This window comes from Pyrgilauda ruficollis, unplaced genomic scaffold (genome assembly GCF_017590135.1).
Source record: "Pyrgilauda ruficollis isolate IOZ18807 unplaced genomic scaffold, ASM1759013v1 scaffold247, whole genome shotgun sequence".
Lineage (NCBI taxonomy): Eukaryota > Metazoa > Chordata > Aves > Passeriformes > Passeridae > Pyrgilauda > Pyrgilauda ruficollis.
The window spans coordinates 564,227-582,784 of NW_024523789.1; the positions used below are offsets into that span (position 1 = coordinate 564,227).

Genomic DNA, 18,558 nt, shown 5'->3' on the forward strand with positions numbered 1-18,558 from the left:
GTGCTCGGGGCAGGGCAGGGATGCCAGCCCTGGTGCCAACCCCGGTGTTGGCGTGGAACCAACAGAGCAGCAAACGTGATGCCAAAGGGACTCCGTGGGTGACACAGGGACAATGTGAGGGACTTTGTGGGGGACATGGGGACTCCTAACACCCACCCCATGGCTGTCCCCACAGCCACAATGAAAGGCGGAACACCTTCCTGCACCCAGTGACGGGACAGGTCCCCGAGGACACCTCAAGGCTTGACTTGCCAAAGTAGGTCTGCTCCCAATCCCTTTGGGCTGGGGGAGCCGGGGAGGGCTGGGAACACTGAGGGAGCCAGGGTGGGCTGGGAACACTGGGGGAGCTGGGCTGGGCTGGGCTGGGGGAGCCAGGGAGGGCTGGGAACACTGGGGGAGCTGGGCTGGGCTGGGCTGGGGGAGCCAGGGAGGGCTGGGAAGGCTGTGGGATGACCCCAGCGGGCTGCAGGAGCACAGACCCGCTGATTCCCCTCTCCCGTGTCACAGACACAGCTCGGACATGTCCAGCAAGGCGGGCAGCAAGCGGCCGGCCACCGTCCCCAGCGAGCCCCCCAACCACGCCATGGTGGCCGAGGTGCCCCCGGAGCGCCCCGGAGGCCGGGTGAGTGCCCGGGGCGGTGTGGCACGGCTGTCACCAGCCCGGACAGGGACTCAGAGAGCCCAGCCCGGGCACTGAGCATCTCCTCTCGCTCCGCGCAGGCTCCGCGCTCATCCCGCAAGGGCATCGCCTTCGGGAAGCGCTCCAACTCCATGAAGAGGAACCCCAACGCCGCCGTCACCAAGAGCGGGTGGCTCTACAAGCAGGTACCCCCCCCGTGCCACCCCTCCCGGCCCCGCAGAGCCCCGGGAGCCCCCGGCACGCTCTGAGCGCCCCTCTCCCGCAGGCCAGCTCTGGGGTGAAGCAGTGGAACAAGCGCTGGTTCGTGCTGGTGGATCGCTGCCTCTTCTACTACAAAGGTACGGCCACCCCCGGAGCCCGTGGCCACCTCCAGCGTGCCCCGGGGCCACCGGCACAAAGTCCCCGGCGCTTTCGGCGCTCCGCCCTGTTTTTCGCGGTGTTTGCCGCGCCCAGGGGTTAATCCCGAGGTTTCCCCGCCTCCCTGGCAGCTCCCGGGCTCGCATCAATAATTGAGGAGGTTGTTTGTGAGCCTGGCACAGCTGCGGGAGCAGCAACAGGCAGGGAGCCGATCCCACAGGTGGGACGGAGCCGGGGCGTGGCGGGGGGCTGTTCCGGGGGTCCCTCCGTGGGTGTAACCCCAGGATTCACCCCCCCCAGACGAGAAGGAGGAGAACATCCTGGGCAGCATCCCCCTGCTCAGCTTCCGCGTGGCCGCCGTGCAGCCCTCGGACAACATCAGCAGGAAGCACACGTTCAAGGTCAGTGTCCCTGCCGGGGCTCGCAGGGGACAGCGTGGCACTGGCGTGGCACTGGGGTGGCACTGGTGATGCTGGCAGGGTCCCCACTGCTCTTGTGGCTTTCTTGGTGACGGGGCATGGAGCGCGCTGCGGTGACCGCCGTGGGTTGGACCTGCGACACAGCAGTGTCCCCAAGGTCCCCACCCCCTCTGCAGGGCCCTGCTGGGTGCTGCCGCCCCTCTCCCTGCCCTGCTTTCCCCTCTCCACGGCCGCTGTCCCCAGCGGAGCCGGGCTCGGAGCTGTCCCCAGTTCCAGCCCCGTTTGAGCCGCTTGCCTGGCAAGTGTCACCGGCCAGGGGGAGCTGCCACCAGCGCCCGCTGTGCGGCTGGAGAGGGGAGCAGGGAGAGGTGATGGCGGCTGCTGCTCCCCCACGTCCGTCCCTGGCAGGCTCTGAGCTTCCCTGGCGCTTTTTGGCACCGCTGGGCACCTTTGGCATCGCCGGGCACCGTCCCCAGCCCAGCTGCTCGCGGTCAGGGGTCACTGTGACACTGCCTTGTTGGCCCCAGTGTGCCCTCCCCGTGTCCAGAGCCGGGGCCGGGCTCCCCACAGGGCACTCCCGAGTTTTCCCAGTCTAAGGGAGGGATTTGTGGAGCTGCCCCACCTTAAACCTGAATTTAGGCTCAGCTGGGCGGGGTTTAGAGGGGAGGGATGGCATGGGGTCTGCCCTGTGCCCGTGCCCACACTGGTGTCACCTTCTGTGACCTGGGAGTGTCCAGGGAAGGGTCTGGAGAATCCTGAGGGAGCTGGGAAGGGTTTGGAGAGTCCTGAGGGAGCTGGGAAGGGGCTCAGCCTGGAGCAAAGGAGGCTCAGGGGGAATTTGTGGCTCTGCACAACTCCCTGCCAGGAGGGGACAGCCGGGGGGGATTTGGGATCTTGTCCCAGGGAACAGGGACAGGAGGAGAGGGAACGGCCTCAGGCTGGGCTGGGGAGGCTCAGGTTGGACATCAGCAGGAATTCCTCCTGGAAAGGGCTGGAAGGGGCTGCCCAGGGGGGTTTGGAGTGCCCATCCCTGGAGGTGGCACTGAGTGCTCAGGGTGGGGATTGGGCAGAGCCTGAACTCGATGATCCCACAGGGATTTTCCAGCCTCAGTAAATCCATGATTCTCTGAAATCCCTGTTCCCTGACACTGATGAGGGAAACCCTCTCAAAGCTGCTGCCCACACCCCGAGCTCTGCAGCTTCTGGGTTTGGGAGAACAATTTTGTCCAGGGAAGGGCAGAGGGGTTCCCACCCCACACCCACTGACCCCGTGTCTGTGTTTCCTCCTCCTCCTCCTCCTCCCTCGGCGGGCGAGGATGCCAGGACAGGAGGGGTTTCTTGGTGCCACCACCACGCCAGCACTCAGCCAGCACCACCTAGGTAGTGTTCCACCTTCTCGTGTTCCTGGTGCATGCAGAGGCTGGGGGACCCCCGGGCTCGCTCTGCTCCCCGCTCCCGCTAATCCCAGGGATGGATCCTTCCATTTCCCCTCTTCCTCTGCCTGCAGAGCTTCCAGAAGTGCATGGGGGGGCTCAGGAGGTGACCCCAGCTGGGCACAGTGGCTGCATGCTCTGGGTAGGATGGAAACTCAAGGGAGGGGTTTAATCAAACCTAATTTTTCTGTTTTAGTTAATTTTTTTTTTTTTTAAGAGATTGAACCATTGAAATTCTTTCAGGAGGAGAACTCTGCTTCCTCCCTTCTCTTCCTCCTCTCTTTCCCCCATCCCTTTCCACAGGGGGAAGGTGGAAGCTTCAAAAAAGCTCTCAAATAAAGGCTCCTTCCAGCACGTTCTGGGCGGAGAACAGGCACCAACGTCTTGGATCAAAACTGAACCTTTTCTTCCCAAAATATTTCCTGGGCCGAGAAACCACCTTCCCCCTCCCCCTGCATGGACGATGCTGCTCTGGTGCTGCCGCTCTTGCCGGGCCCCTTTGCCACCCCAATACTGGGCTGCTGCTCCTCTCAGGGTGGGGGCTGGACCCAAAAATCCCCTGGGAGTGACTCCAAGGGGGATAAAACCCTGCCTGCAGAGCTTTCCCCCCGCACACGGAGGGGAAGGAGCGCTGCTGGCAGCCCCAGGGGCAGCGGGATGCAGTGCCAGGCTGGAAGCGGAGCGCTCACCCCCTGTCTGTGTCTCCCTCCCCGTTCTGTGCCCCCACAGGTGACGGTGTGCTGGGTGGAGGAGCTGCCGGCGGGTAACGGGCAGTCCCTGTCTCCCCAGGCCGAGCACGCCGGCATCCGCACCTACTTCTTCAGCGCCGAGAACACGGAGGAGCAGGAGTCCTGGATCCAGGCCATGGGCGAGGCCGCCCGCGTGCAGATCCCGCCGAGCCAGAGGTGAGCGCCACAGCCCGGCCCGGCCCTCCTGGGGACACGGCGCTGTCCTTGCCCAGCGCCACAGCCCGGCCCGGCCCTCCTGGGGACACGGCGCTGTCCTTGCCCAGCGCCACAGCCCGGCCCGGCCCTCCTGGGGACACGGCGCTGTCCTTGCCCAGCGCCACAGCCCGGCCCGGCCCTCCTGGGGACACGGCGCTGTCCTTGCCCAGCGCCACAGCCCGGCCCGGCCCTCCTGGGGACACGGCGCTGTCCTTGCCCAGCGCCACAGCCCGGCCCGGCCCTCCTGGGGACACGGCGCTGTCCTTGCCCAGCGCCACAGCCCGGCCCGGCCCTCCTGGGGACACGGCGCTGTCCTTGCCCAGCGCCACAGCCCGGCCCGGCCCTCCTGGGGACACGGCGCTGTCCTTGCCCAGCGCCACAGCCCGGCCCGGCCCTCCTGGGGACACGGCGCTGTCCTTGCCCAGCGCCACAGCCCGGCCCGGCCCTCCTGGGGACACGGCGCTGTCCTTGCCCAGCGCCACAGCCCGGCCCGGCCCTCCTGGGGACACGGCGCTGTCCTTGCCCAGCGCCACAGCCCGGCCCGGCCCTCCTGGGGACACGGCGCTGTCCTTGCCCAGCGCCACAGCCCGGCCCGGCCCTCCTGGGGACACGGCGCTGTCCTTGCCCAGCGCCACAGCCCGGCCCGGCCCTCCTGGGGACACGGCGCTGTCCTTGCCCAGCGCCACAGCCCGGCCCGGCCCTCCTGGGGACACGGCGCTGTCCTTGCCCAGCGCCACAGCCCGGCCCGGCCCTCCTGGGGACACGGCGCTGTCCTTGCCCAGCGCCACAGCCCGGCCCGGCCCTCCTGGGGACACGGCGCTGTCCTTGCCCAGCGCCACAGCCCGGCCCGGCCCTCCTGGGGACACGGCGCTGTCCTTGCCCAGCGCCACAGCCCGGCCCGGCCCTCCTGGGGACACGGCGCTGTCCTTGCCCAGCGCCACAGCCCGGCCCGGCCCTCCTGGGGACACGGCGCTGTCCTTGCCCAGCGCCACAGCCCGGCCCGGCCCTCCTGGGGACACGGCGCTGTCCTTGCCCAGCGCCACAGCCCGGCCCGGCCCTCCTGGGGACACGGCGCTGTCCTTGCCCAGCGCCACAGCCCGGCCCGGCCCTCCTGGGGACACGGCGCTGTCCTTGCCCAGCGCCACAGCCCGGCCCGGCCCTCCTGGGGACACGGCGCTGTCCTTGCCCAGCGCCACAGCCCGGCCCGGCCCTCCTGGGGACACGGCGCTGTCCTTGCCCAGCGCCACAGCCCGGCCCGGCCCTCCTGGGGACACGGCGCTGTCCTTGCCCAGCGCCACAGCCCGGCCCGGCCCTCCTGGGGACACGGCGCTGTCCTTGCCCAGCGCCACAGCCCGGCCCGGCCCTCCTGGGGACACACTGCTGTCCTTGCCCAGTGTCACTGCCCTGCCCTGCTGGGGACACGGTGCTGTCCTTGCCCAGTGCCACCACACTGCCCAGCCCTCCTGGGGATACACTGCTGTCCTTGCCCAGTGCCACCGTAATGCCCGACCCTCCTGGGGACACGGGGCTGTCCTTGCCCAGTGTCACTGCCCAGCCCTACTGGGGACACGGGGCTGTCCTTGCCCAGTGCCACCACCCAGCCCTCCTGGGGACACACTGCTGTCCTTGCCCAGTGCCACCACACTGCCCGACCCTCCTGGGGACACGATGCCCTCCATGCCTGGGGACATTTTGGGGTGTAAGAAACACTCTGGAGAAGGGAGCTGGGGGAGTGGTGACCCCACAAGGCTCAGGGGGGGACAAGACATCACCAGCCACTCCTCAACCCAGGTCAGTGCCCACCACACTGCCTGGCCCTCCTGGGGACGTGGTGCCCTCCATGCCTGGGGACATTTTGGGATGTAAGAAACACTCTTGAGAAGAGAGCTAGAGAAACGGTTCAGGCTCGGGGAGGGACAGGGCATTGCCAGCCACCCCCGGGGCACTGCCAGGCCTTGCTGACCCCCCTGTGGTGTCTCGGCACCCCCAGGCACGAGAAGCCAGACTCGGAGAACATCCCCCCCAGCAAACACCACCACCACCACCACTGCAACGCCGCCCACCGCGAGCACCCCAAGGCCGAGCCCGACGCCAAGACCCGCGGGGAGGGCGACGGCCGCGGCTCGGAGAAGATGGAGCGGAAGCCGTCGGAGCGGGCGGACGGCAAGAAGGAGCCTCTGGCCAAAGCCAACGGCCTCGGCGGGCAGGAGCCGCCCTCAGAGCCGGGCAGTCCCTACCCCGAGGGGCCGCGGGCGCCGGCGAGCGCCGAGCGGCCGGCACAGCCCAACGGGTGGCCGTACCCCTCGCCCAGCCGGCCCAGCAGCACCGCCTTCCCCCCGGCGGGTGACGGCGAGAGCGGGGCCCAGCGCCGGGGCGTCACCCCCAGGTCCCACCCCGAGAAGGTGGCCCAGCGCAAGAGCTCCATGACGCAGCTGCAGCAGTGGGTGAACTCGCGCCGCGCCACCGCGGCCCCCGAGGAGCTGCGCAGGTGAGGGTGCGCCGGGATGTTCCTTTGCTCCGGGGTTGGCCCCTCTGGGAATGTTCTGCCCCGTCTTTTCTGCTTTGTGGCCTCCTGGGGGTCAGAAATCTCGTTTTTCTCTCATTTTTTCTTTGTCTTGTGCCAGCTCAGAGCTGGGTGTGGGACATCCCAAAAAGGGATGGGTTGTAGAGGGGCATCCCTGAGAGGAGGGAGGCCAGGATGGGGAAGCCACCACAGGATCCTTTGGAGGAGGGATACAAGGGCAGGAAGCCACCAGGAGACCTCTGGGATGAGGGGTGCCAGGACAGAAAACCACCTCAGTGTCCCTGCAGGAAGGATATGAGGAGAGGAGGGCACCATGAGACCCCAGAGAGGAGGAATTCCATGAGGGGAAGCTCCTGTGGCATCCCTAGGATGAGAGATGCCAAGAGAGGAGGCCACCACAGGGTCCCTAGGAGGAGGAATGCCAGGACAGGAAGCCTCCTTGGTGTCCCTGCAGAAGGGAGATGAGGAGAGGAGGCCACCCTGAGATCCCAGGGAGGAATTCCATGAGGGGAACCTCCCATGGAGTCCCTGGGAGGCAGGATACCAGGACAGGAAGCCACCTCAGTGTCCCTGCAGGAGGGCGACAAGGAGAGGAGACCACCAGGAGACCCTAGAGAGGAGGCATTCCATGAGGGCAAGCTCCCTCAGAGCCCCTGGCAGGAGGAATTCCACAAGCACAGAACCCCTGGCAGGAGGAATTCCATGGGGGGAAGATCCCATGGAACCCCTGGCAGGAGAAATTCCACCCATCCAGCTTTCCCACTGTCCAAGCCACCTCCTTTCAGGGCTGTCCTTGCCCACCGCCAGCCCGGCTCTCACCTCCCTCTCCCCCTCTCCAGCCCCAGCAGGTTTTACCCCGTATCCCGCCGGGTGCCCGATTATTACTCGCCCTACTCGCCGCAGTACCCCGAGGAGTACCAGTACTACCCGCCGGGCGTGCGCCCCGACAGCATCTGCTCCATGCCCGCCTTCGACCGCGTCAGCCCGCCGTGGGCGCTGGAGGACAAACGCCACTCCTTCCGCAACGGGGGTCCCTTCCACCCCGCCTTCGGCCGCCAGGACGTCCCGCTGTGGCTGCCGGCGCCCGCCAGGCCGCCGAGCTACCTGGACGAGGTGGACGCGGCCTCGGGCTCGCTGCGGAGGATGTCGCTGCAGCCGCGCTCGCGCTCGGTGCCGCGCTCGCCCAGCCAGGGTTCCTACGGCCACGCCAGGGTTTACTCGCCCGTGCGCTCGCCCAGCGCCCGCTTCGAGCGGCTGCCGCCCCGCGGGGACGAGATTTACGCCGACCCCGCCACCTTCGTGATGCGCAGATCCATCAGCTCGCCCAAGGTGGGCACGGACGGGGAGGTGGGGCAGGGGTGTGGCAGTGTCCCGGCCGTGTCCCCTCTGTGTGCGCGGCCTGGCTGCAAAGTGACGCCAAGCCCTGCGGCACAGGGGGGATTGGGAGCCTTGTTGCTGTCCTGCAAAAGTTCCCTGGTTGTGTTTGTTGGATGGGATGGGATCCATGGCATGGGAACCGTGGGATGGGATCCGTGGGACGGGATGGGATCCATGGGATAGGATACATGGGATAGAATGGGATCCATGGGATGGGATCCATGGGATGGAAGGGGATCCAATGGATGGGATACATGGGATGGAATCGGATCCATTGGATGGGATGCATGGGATGGGATGGGATCTGTGGGATGGGATGCATGGGATGGGAACCATGGGATGTGATGCTTTTAGAGGAAATGGTGTGGAGTATTTAGAGGAAAACCAAGATTTTGCCCATGGCTTTTGGAGGAAAACCCTGATTTTGCGAGGGGGTTTTGGAGGAAAATCCTGGATTTGCCAGTAGTTTTTGAAGGAAAACTTTTGGGAGCCCAAGATGTGCTCCCAAGCAGGGAACGCTGATGCCCCATCCCTCTCCTGCCCTCTCCTGTGCTTTCTCCTCCTGTGCCGTGTCTCTGATTTTGGGGTGGGGTCCCCTCTCTCCACAGTACGATTACCTGGGTGACCGGCGGCCCGTCCCGGCTGGGGTGTACCCGTACCCCTTCCCGGCGTCCCCCACCATCCACGACAAAATGGTATGTACCTGCTGTCCCCTGGGGGTGACCCTGTGACGGGGGGCACAGACCCCACCCCGGGGACGTGGGGCAGTCTGGGGGGTCCTCACTCAGGTGGCCATGGAGGAACCAGTGCGCTCCAGGGGCAGAGCTGGGCCTTTCGTTGGTGTCTCCGCTCCCTCCTGGCCATTCCCGAAGGAATCCACGTGGGAAGGCCCCTCTGTAGCAGTGGGACACCCTCGGACCCCCAGGGTGGTCCCTGGCTGAGTCCAGCCCTCCCCAAACCCCGCTCTGCTTCCTCACATCTGGCCACAGCTGCTTTGTTCTCCTGCCTCGTGTCCCCTCCCGGAGCTGGGGGGTGACACCAGGAGGTCCCCGCAGATCCCAAATCCCTGGGACGGGACCGCCAGAGGAGGGAGAAGCCTGAATTTCACCACAGCCCACCCATGCCGCCCATCCATCCCCGCAGCTGGAGGCAGGGTCTCCCTAGAAATAAAAAGATAAATGAGAAATCAGCTGCCCAAGGTTCCACGGGGCATGTTCCCATTCCCAGCAGCATTCCCAGCAGCATTCCCGGCCCGGGGGCCATTCCACAGGCTCCCCCCTAACTGCTTTGCTTCTTCTTTTATGTGTTTTGCTGCTCGTTTCTTGCCTGCTGGCTCCTGGTAGGATGAACTTTTAGACCTTCAGTTGCAAAGAAACCTAGAATATTTGGACCAGCAGGTAGGCGGAGCTGGCTGCCAGCCTCACCTCACCGACTGCTTCTCGTCCCCTGCCGTGTGCCCCGTGTCCCTGTCCCCTCCTGCCATCCATCCTCACCCCTCCTGGCATCCCAGCAGCATCCCAGCAGCACCAGTTGTCTTTTTTTTTTTATTATTTCTGGTTTGGCTTCTTCCATCCTCTGCATCCGTAGGGCCGCTCATCGCTCGGCAGAAAAGTCACCCTCCCCAACCTCTGGCAGTGCCTCTGTGTGGATTTTTGGGGGTTTTTGGGTATGTTCCAGCATTTCTGAGGGTTGTCCTGGAGCTCAGCGGGTGCAGCAGCTCTGGAAACCCCCAGGGCAGTGCTGGGCACCTGCACGGTGCCAGCGTGGCCGTGCTGTCCCCAAGGCCCTTTGCCCAGGGTGTCCCCCATGCCGGGGGTGGCAGGTGACCTGTGGGGACCGTGGCCGTGGTGATGTGGTGGCCCCTCAGGGGTGAAAGGTTTGGTGAAGGTGGGCACCAAAAGCTGAAAAGCCAGCAGAGTGCAGGTGGTTCTGGAGAGGTTTCTGGAGGAAAATCTTGGTTTTGCCGGTGGTTTTGGAGGAAAACCTTGATTTTGAATGGGGTTTATCAAGGAAAATCTTGGTTTTGCCAGGGTTTTGGAGGAAAACCTTGGTTTTGCATGGAGTTTTTGGAGGAAAACCTTGATTTTGAAAGGAGTTTTTGGAGGAAAACCTTGATTTTGCCAGTGTTTTTTTGGAGGAAAACCTTGGTTTTGAATGGAGTTTTTGAGGAAAATCTTGATTTTGCCAGTGTTTTTTTGGAGGAAAACCTTGGAGGAAAACTGTGATTTTGCCAGGAGGTTTGGAGGAAAATCCTGGATTTGCCAGTAGTTTTTGGAGGAATCCTTAATTTTCACAGGGTTTTTGGAGGAAAACCTTAATTTTGCCAGTGGTTTTTGGAGGAAGCCTTAATACTGACAGGGTTTTTGGAGGAAACCTTAATACTGACAGGGTTTTTGCAGGAAAACCCCAATTTTACCAGGGTTTTTTTGAAGGAAAACCCTGGAAGGAAACCCATGATTTTGTGTGGTGTTTTTGGAGGAAAACCCTGATTCTGCCAGCAATTTTTGAAGGAAATCTGCGCTGACTCCATCCCAGGAGCGTGGGGAGGGGGATCCGGCCGGGAGTGACGCATCCAGGCAGCATCCGGAGCTTCAGCCGGGCACAGGAGCTGCAGCCAGGCTGGCACGGAGGGAGCTGCTCCCTGCACGATCCCGTTTGGCTGCAAACCTCCCGTGGCCGGGATCTGTGTCCGCCTTGGAGCGGGGCCAGGAGCTCCCGCTGCAATAAAAGCTCCCCGCGCTCTCTCGCAGCCGCCGGCAGCGCCGCAGCCTCTCCGCGGCTCTTTAAAACGCTGCCTAAAAAGGTTTGGCATCTCCTCCTCCTCCTCCTCCTCCTCTCGCAGCGGCCTCTGGAGAGGTTAATTCGGAGTGACGCTGTCAGGGGCCTCTTTTCAAACATCCTCCTGCTCTGTTCGCTCTCCCCTCCCTCGCCTGCTGCAGCCCCAGCAGGGTTTGGGCCCCGCTTTGGTGACAAAGTGTTGTCACCTTGCTGTCCCAGGGCTTCCCTGGAGTGTCCTGCTCAGGGCTGGGGGCTCTGCATGAGCTGGGTGAAGCTGCAGTGCTGGTGACTTGAGTGGCTTTGTCACCTGGCACCTAGGGAGCTCGGCCACCACTGGCTGCTTGGGGACAGTCCTGTCCCCGTGGCGTGGCACAGACCGTGCCCGGCAGCAGGGATGTGCCATTCCCGGTGCCACCTGGAAAAGGGGACGCTGCTGTCCCCAACCCCAGTGTCAGTCACCTCCCCAGCACCCAGCGTTCATTTGCAGGGCCGTGCCAGCCCCAGCTGGGCACTGAGCCACAGGGCAGTGCCAGGGCCTGTCCGTGTGTCCGTCTGTGTGCCAGGCCACGCCGCTGCCGTCCCTGTCCGAGCTCGTGTCCGTCTGTGCCATCTGGCTCTGTTTTACCCGTGTTTTCCCCAAAAAAAGCACACTAAAAGGAGCAACAGCAGCGCCAGGCCACACCCGGAGCCTCTGGGCCATCTCAGGAGGTGGCACTTTGCGTCCTGAGGGCTCCTGGACGGGTCACCGCTGGCACGGGCGCGTGTCCCCGCTGACCTGTGCCCTTTCCTTCCCTGTGTGCCGCAGATGAGCGAGAGCGAGACCCTCATCACTATGGTGAACAGGATGGTGGAGACCTCCTCCCCTAGGGCCCAGCTCTACATGCAAGTAAGGCTCCGGCCACCAGGCCCCGCATGGCTCGTGCCTGGCGGCCGTGCCAGGCCACCCCCGCGCCACCCGGGGTCACCTGCTGCCACCCGGGGTCACCTGCTGCCATCGCCACTCGCCCAGCGGCAGCCGCGGCATCCGGCACATCCCGCTCTCGCTCTCGGGGGAGGCGCTGCTCCATCCCAGGCTTTGCTAATCCATCCATGAGCCATTCCAAGCCGGCAAATCCTCGTGCTGGCAGCGCGAGGTGGGCACGGAGCTGCCCCCGGGGACCCCTGGGGACAAAGCTACCCCTGGGGACTCTCGGACGGAGCTGCCCTCGGGGACTCGCGGGGACACAGCTGTCCTGGGGACTTTTGGGCACAGAGATGCCCCCGGGGACTCTCAGATGGAGAATGCCCCGGGAAGTCTTGGGGACGGAGCTGTCCCGGGGACTCTCGGGGACGGAGCCACCCCTGGGGACTCTCGGATCTGTCTCAGGGATTCTTGGGGACAGAGCCAGCCCTGGGGACTCTCGGATCTGTCTCAGGGATTCTTGGGGACAGAGCCAGCCCCGGGACCCCCGGCCACGCAGGGCTTGACTCGTCCTTGTTTCTCAAGGAGAAGTTGTGGGGTGACAGGAATGCAGCTCTTAAAGCAGCGGAATAATTCCTGAAACAGGGACAGGGAACGGCCTTTCCCGCTCCCCGGAGGCTCCTTCTGTCCCCAGCACTGGGACATCGCCGCAATGTCACATGGCTTGAGCCCCCCCGATGCCACCCACCCCAGGTTGTGCTGGATGGGATTTTCCAACAAAAACGGCGCCTGTTTGCATCTGCTGCCGGCAGGGATGTGCTGGAGGGTGGATCAGGAGCTGCCGGGATGCTCCTGCGGCTGGCCGGGCTCCCTGCCCGGAGGCGCCTCATCCCCATCCGCCCGGCTCTGCCTCCGGCCCCGCGGGCATTTCCCAGATCCGGATCCATTTGCATCACCCCGGAGTTTTCCATGGCTCCAAAGCGCCCTCTTTGCTTTCTAGCAACAACCATCCCCTTCTGCCTATGTGCTGCCTTTCATCTCCGGCTCCGCGAGGCAGTTAATTGCCGAAGGTCCCATTAGTAATTGAGATTTCCAGGAAAGGAAAATGACTCACGGAGGAGCCGTGCGGGGGTAAACAGGCCCTGCTGCTGCTTTCTCGGTGCTCCCACTCCGCCGAGGTGGAATTACAGCTCAATCGCTCTCCCTTTGTTTTCCTCGCCGCTGGAATGGTGGCGGTTAATGATTCACGAGGCTCTCTGGAGCTTTTCCCCGCACCCTTCCCGCTGGGAATGGGCAGGGAGAGGTCGTGGCTTCATCCCAGCGACTCCCGAGCATCCATCGCTCCTTTTTCCCGGCTCGCAGGGAGGGCAGAGGGGGCTGGGGGCTGCCTCCCCTTCCCTGGGCGAACCGCGGAGAGCCGCGCTCACCCCGCGCTCCTCTTGCAGGTGACGCCGTTCCCGGAGCCCTACAGGGACACCCTGCACCCCTACAAGATCAGCGAGCAGGACACCGATGTAAGAGCCAGTCCTGTCCCCTCTGTGTGTCCCCTGTCCCCGCAGCCGGTCACTTTGTGCCCCTCAGGGCTCAATCTTCCCTGAGTTTCAGTCTTGCCCCATCTCCCAGTTTGTCCTGTGTCACCTCAAAGTCCCTGCAATGACAGCAGGAGTTTGGAACCCCCCCAGGGCCATAAATCCCATAAATCCCGTAAATCCCATCCGTCCTGGCTGCATCCCAGTGGGATTCTCATCCTCCTCATCCTCTCCCCGCTTTCTCTTCCCCCTGGCACAGAAGCTGCTGGGGAAGCTCTGCGAGCAGAACAAGGTGCTGCGGGAGCAGGAGAGGCTGGTGCAGCAGCTCCGGGCTGAGAAGGTACCTGGTGGCACCTCAGGTGGCCACGTGGGGACCTGGTGGTGGCACCTGCGTGGTGAGGAAGTGACGTCACCATGGGAGGGTTTGGGTTGAACCTGGACATCCAGGTGTGTGTGTCCCCTGTCACCCTGAACCTGGACATCCAGGGGTGTGTGTCCCTGTCACCCTGAACCTGGACATCCACATGTGTGTGTCCCTGTCACCCTGAACCTGGACACCCAGGTGTGTGTGTCCCCTGCCATCCTTGACCTGGACATCCAGGTCAGAGTGTCCCCTGCCACCCCTGGAACCAGGTGAGAGTGTCCTCTGTCATCCTAAACCTGGACATACAGATGTGTGTGTCCCCTGTCACCTTTAACCTGGACATCCAGGTGTGTGTATCCCTGTCACCCTGAACCTGGACATCCAGGTGTGTGTGTCCCCATCCACACCTGAACTAGGTCAGAGTGTCCCCTGCCACCCCTGAACCAGGTGAGCAGGTCCCCTGTCACCCCTGGCTTGGAGGGACATTACAAACCTCTCGTTCCACCCCTGAGCCGCTACCCCAAGTTCTCTGACCTGGCTTTGGACCCTTCCAGGGATGTGGCAGCCACAGCTTGGGGACATTTCTGAGCTGGGGGTGACTCCTGCTGTGCTATTGAGCAGCCAGGACCTCGTGGCTCCGTCTGTCCCCACAGGAGAGCCTGGAGAGTGCCCTGATGGGGACACACCAGGAGCTGGAGATGTTCGGGAGCCAGCCCGCCTACCCCGAGAAGCTGCTGCACAAGAAGGAATCGCTGCAGAACCAGCTCATCAACATCCGGGTGGAGCTGTCCCAGGCCAGCACGGTAAGGGAGGGATTCGGGTCCCTTTTGTCCCTTCCTGGCTGGGAAACGAGCAGGGAATTCCCCTTGGCTGCCTGGGGACCGAAGTTCCTCACTGGGGACAAAGCGAATTAGGCACCCCCCGGCTGCCACCTCAGCTCCTGGTTCTGTCTCTGCCATGCCCCGGGCACCTCAGAGCTTGTCCGCTCTGCTGCCACCCCCTCCCCAGCTCGGGGGGCTGTGCTGGGTGCCAGAGACCCCCCTGATCCCCCCACTGTCCCCTCAGGCCCTGGCAAACAGCACGGCCGAGTACGAGAGCCTGGAGAGCGAGGTGTCCACCCTGCACGATGACCTCTGGGAGCAGCTCAACCTGGACATCCAGGTGAGTGTCCCCCTGTCACCTTTAACCTGGACATCCAGGTGAGTGTCCCCTGTCACCCTGAACCTGGACATCCAGGTGAGTGTCCCCTGTCACCCTGAACCTGGACATCTAGGTGAGAGGGTCACCTGTCACCTTTAACCTGGACATCCAGGTGTGTGTCCCCCTGTCACCTTTAACCTTTACACTCACGTCCCCTGCCACCCCTGGTGTCCCCAGGGAGATACCCTGAACCTGGACATCTAGGTGAGAGGGTCACCTGTCACCTTTAACCTGGACATCCAGGTGTGTGTGTGTGTCCTCTGTCACATTTAACCTGGACATCCAGGTGTGTGTGTGTGTCCTCTGTCACATTTAACCTGGACATCCAGGTGTGTGGGTGTGTCCTCTGTCACATTTAACCTGGACATCCAGGTGTGTGTGTCCCCTTGTCACCCTGAACCTGGACATCCAGGTGTGTGTCCCCCTGTCACCTTTAACCTTTACACTCACGTCCCCTGCCACCCCTGGTGTCCCCAGGGAGATGAGATCCCCCTGTCTCCCCACCTGTGGGCTCTCCATGCCCAGCCCTCACGTCCAGCTTTGCCCACCTGGGTGCCATCGAGGGGGGCAGCCCAGGGTCCCCACAGCCCCGGTGGCTTCTGGGGAGCAGATCCAGGGATTCCAGCCAGATAAAACAAACCCTGGATGTGGCCAGGGTCAGCTCCTGTGGCTGGGTTTGGGGCTGGGCCCTGCCTGGTTTGGGGTTGGCACCGATGCCCTCGGGACCTCTCTGAGTGTTGCCTGTCCCCCGTCCAGAACGAGATGCTGAACCGGCAGATCCAGAGGGAGATCTGGCGGATCCAGGACGTGATGGAGGGGCTGAGGAAGAACAACCCCTCCCGAGGCACCGACACGGCCAAGCACAGAGGTGAGGGGGGCTGTCCCTGCGGGGGGGGTGTCCCTGCTTGGCAGGGTGAAACCCCTCATTATTATCTTTAATTATCTTTAATTATCTTGTTCCTCCGCAGTGGCCCTGGGCCCCTCGGGCACGTACAGCTCCAACAGCCCTGCCAGCCCCCTGAGCTCTGCCAGCCTCACCAGCCCCCTGAGCCCCTTCTCCCTCATCTCTGGCTCCCAGGGATCGCCCACCAAGCCCGGCCCTGGCGAGGTCAGTGACCCTGGTGTCCCCTCTTTGTCACCAGAGGGGTGGCAGGCTGCTGGGCATGGGCATGGACCTGCCTGCCCTCGTGGCTCTGCCTGGGGGCACCGTTCTGGTGACACGGATGGCCCCTGGTGTCTCCTGGTGACTTCGGGGTGTGTGGTCCTTGCAGGGCTGTGTGTCTGGAGGGACAGGAGTTGCTCAGCTCCAGGAGCAGCTCCTGGTGCCACCAGAGCCACTCTGAGTGCCCTCACCCTGGGCTGGTGCCACCTTCACACACAGCACATTAATTTAGGACACAATTTGGGGACTCCCCACCCCTCCTGGCTGCACAGGGGCGACACCAGTGCCCCCAGAGCTGCCAAGAACCCTTCACTCGCACAGCCCCGAGCCCTGCCTGGCGCTGGGGACAAGCAGCAGGATGTGGCACCCCGAGAGCCACTCCCTCTCCTCCATCCCTTCCTCCAGGACGCTCCCGCCGTGTTTCTGTCTCTCTTTTTTCTAACTCTCTCTTCCTTCTCTGCTCTCACGCCTCCCGCTCCTGCCCGCCCCAGGAACCGGGCCCGCCTCGACCTCCCCTCCCCAAGTCCTACGTGCCCCTGGAGGCTCCTCCGGCCGTTCCTCCGCTCCCCAGCGAGAGCCGCCTCTGGCCCTACCCCGCCTCCCCTTCCTGGCACCAAGGAGAGGCCAAGCGGGGACAGGTACCGACCCCTGCCTCCCCTTCCTCCTCCTCCTCCTCCTCCTCGTGGCATGGAAGGCGCTGGGATGAGGCGGGAGCCGGAGCTGCCCGCCCCGGATCTGCAGCAACAGCGTGGAGGTGGCACCTGGCACGGGGACAGTGTGGAGGTGGCACATGGTGCAGGGACAGTGTGGAGGTGGCACTTGGTGCGGGGACAGCGTGGAGGTGGCACCTGGCGTGGGGACAGCTCTGCGTCCTGCCCTGCCACACCCCTGGTGTCCCCAGCAGGTCGCCACAGTCAGGACAGGGACTGTCCCCTCCTCCTCCTCCTCCTCGTCCTCCTCCTGGCGAGGTTGTCCCCGGTTGTCCCCTCTGCTTTGCTCTGCCTCTGTCGCTGTCCTTCTGTGTCTCCCTGTGGAGGGGCACCGTGCCAGCGCAGGTGGCACAGAGGTGGCTGTGTCATCCAGGGGTGTCAGGGTGAATTTAGGGGGACACACCGGGCTGCTGGCCTGTTGTCACACCCCTCTGTCACCCCAGCAGTTCTCGTGGGATGCAAGAGGGGGAGGACCCCAAAACTGTCCCTTTTCTGGCTCTGCTGCCCTGTGTGACCCCATGGGCACGGGGTGCATCGGGAGCCCAGCACAGAGCCAGGATGTCCCTATGTCCCTGTCCCCAGTTCCTGGAGGCTGTGGAGGGATTGTCACCCTGTCCCTCATTGTGGGGACAGCGGTGGGTGCCCAGCCCTGACAGGATGGGACAGAGCAGGGGCAGGAGCAGAACTCCCTCAGCCCCTCTCCCCACAATTTTGGGGGACTCTGGTCCCACCTGGCCACTGTCCGTGTGTCCATGGAGTGTGACCATGTCTGTCCCCCTCAGAGCAGCGGGTGTCCCCTGTCTGTGTGTCCCTGGTCTGTCACTCCAAGAGCAGCAGGTGTCCCCTGTCTGTGTGTCCCTGGTCTGTTTGTCACCCTAAGAGCAGAGCGTATCCCCTGTCTGTGTGTCCCTTGCCTGTCACCCCACGAGCAGTGGGTGTCCCTGTGTGTCCCTGATCTGTCCCCCACGAGCAGCAGGTGGTGTCCCTTGTCTGTCACCCCAAGAACAGCGGGTGTCCCCTGCGTGCCCCTTGCTTGTCACCCCACGAGCAGCAGGTGTCCTCTGGTCTGTGTGTCCTGATCTGTCACCCCAAGAGCAGCGGGTGTCCCCTGACACACAGGGGATCTGTCACTCCAAGAGCAGCGGGTGTCCCCTGTGTGTCCCCTGCCTGTCACCCCACGTGCAGCGGGTGTCCCCAGGCAGAGCGTGTCCCCAGGCCGGACCGGGGCTCACTGGGGACCTTTCCCCCTTGCACAGCCCAAACCAGGCTTGGAGCCGAGCAAGAAGGAGCCGCCCCGGCCCAGTCCCCCCGGCCCCGCGCCCGAGGGGCTCCCGCAGAGCCGGCCGGAGCACGACGGCGACAAACAAGCGGCTCTCAACAAAGGTACAGCACTGGGGACACTCGCCAGCACCCGGGGGTGGCACCGGGACCCTGCCCCGGGTCCCCGAGGGCTCATCCCGGTGTCGTGGTGTCCCCGCAGTGGGAATCGTCCCCCCCAGGACCAAATCTCCGGCGGAGGAGGAGGCGGTGCCCAGGAGGAACGGGCTGGCCAACGGGCTCGGCTCCCGGGTACGGCTGGGCTGGGGGGCTCGGCTGGGGGGGCTGGGTGAGCCCAGGGGGGCTCTGCTGCAGCCTGGGGACAGGAGCGTGGCTCCATGTGTCTCCATGCACCTCCTGGAGACCACCAGGGTGAATTCAGCACCTTCCCTGCTGCTGGGAGTGGCACCCCGGGAATGACATCCCGGGGAGTGACATTCCAGGAGTGACATCCAGGAGTGACATCCCCGGGAGTGACATCCAGGAGTGACAAACTGGGAGTTGTGGCCACAGCTCTCTTCACAGAGAGCAGCAGGCACAGGGAGTGACATCCCGGGAGTGACATCCTCAGAGTGGCATCCCGGGAGTCACAGACATCCCAGCGGCTCTCGGCAGAGGGGGGTGGCACTGGGAGGATGTCACCGGCCACCAGCGGGTGACCGTGAGGCTGGACTGGTCCCCAGGAGAGACCCAAGAGCGCCGTGTTCGCCACCGAGACCAAGGTGAAGATGAGCGTGGAGGAGCAGATCGACCGCATGAAGCGCCACCAGAGCGGCTCCATGAAGGAGAAGCGGCGCAGCCTGCAGCTCCCCGGCCCCCAGCCCGACCCCCCCGGCACCAAAACCCCCTCCTCCTACAAGGTGGTGAGTCCCTGAGCCCGGCGGGGACACCGCGGGGTGGCAC

At 64.2% G+C, this 18,558-nt stretch overlaps 1 protein-coding gene across 8 annotated transcripts in view; it reads left to right on the top strand.

The window, feature by feature from the left end:
• PLEKHA6 (pleckstrin homology domain containing A6) overlaps positions 1 to 18,558 on the top strand; it is a 32,975-nt gene that overhangs the window by 10,193 nt on the left and 4,224 nt on the right. For 3 of the 8 annotated variants that reach the window (XM_041470492.1, XM_041470485.1, XM_041470488.1), the window contains exons 2-21: positions 176 to 256; positions 508 to 622; positions 721 to 825; positions 906 to 978; positions 1,298 to 1,398; positions 3,579 to 3,754; positions 5,784 to 6,281; positions 7,157 to 7,646; positions 8,303 to 8,389; positions 11,278 to 11,358; positions 12,819 to 12,887; positions 13,162 to 13,242; positions 13,920 to 14,069; positions 14,332 to 14,427; positions 15,223 to 15,334; positions 15,435 to 15,574; positions 16,120 to 16,266; positions 17,595 to 17,721; positions 17,819 to 17,907; positions 18,339 to 18,518. In XM_041470492.1, the coding sequence (XP_041326426.1) occupies positions 521 to 622; positions 721 to 825; positions 906 to 978; positions 1,298 to 1,398; positions 3,579 to 3,754; positions 5,784 to 6,281; positions 7,157 to 7,646; positions 8,303 to 8,389; positions 11,278 to 11,358; positions 12,819 to 12,887; positions 13,162 to 13,242; positions 13,920 to 14,069; positions 14,332 to 14,427; positions 15,223 to 15,334; positions 15,435 to 15,574; positions 16,120 to 16,266; positions 17,595 to 17,721; positions 17,819 to 17,907; positions 18,339 to 18,518 (2,904 nt within the window). In that variant the 5' untranslated portion in view covers positions 176 to 256; positions 508 to 520. The remainder of the gene's footprint in view (positions 1 to 175; positions 257 to 507; positions 623 to 720; positions 826 to 905; positions 979 to 1,297; positions 1,399 to 3,578; positions 3,755 to 5,783; positions 6,282 to 7,156; positions 7,647 to 8,302; positions 8,390 to 11,277; positions 11,359 to 12,818; positions 12,888 to 13,161; positions 13,243 to 13,919; positions 14,070 to 14,331; positions 14,428 to 15,222; positions 15,335 to 15,434; positions 15,575 to 16,119; positions 16,267 to 17,594; positions 17,722 to 17,818; positions 17,908 to 18,338; positions 18,519 to 18,558) is intronic. The other 5 variants (XM_041470489.1, XM_041470490.1, XM_041470487.1 and 2 more) reach the window with 4 other exon arrangements.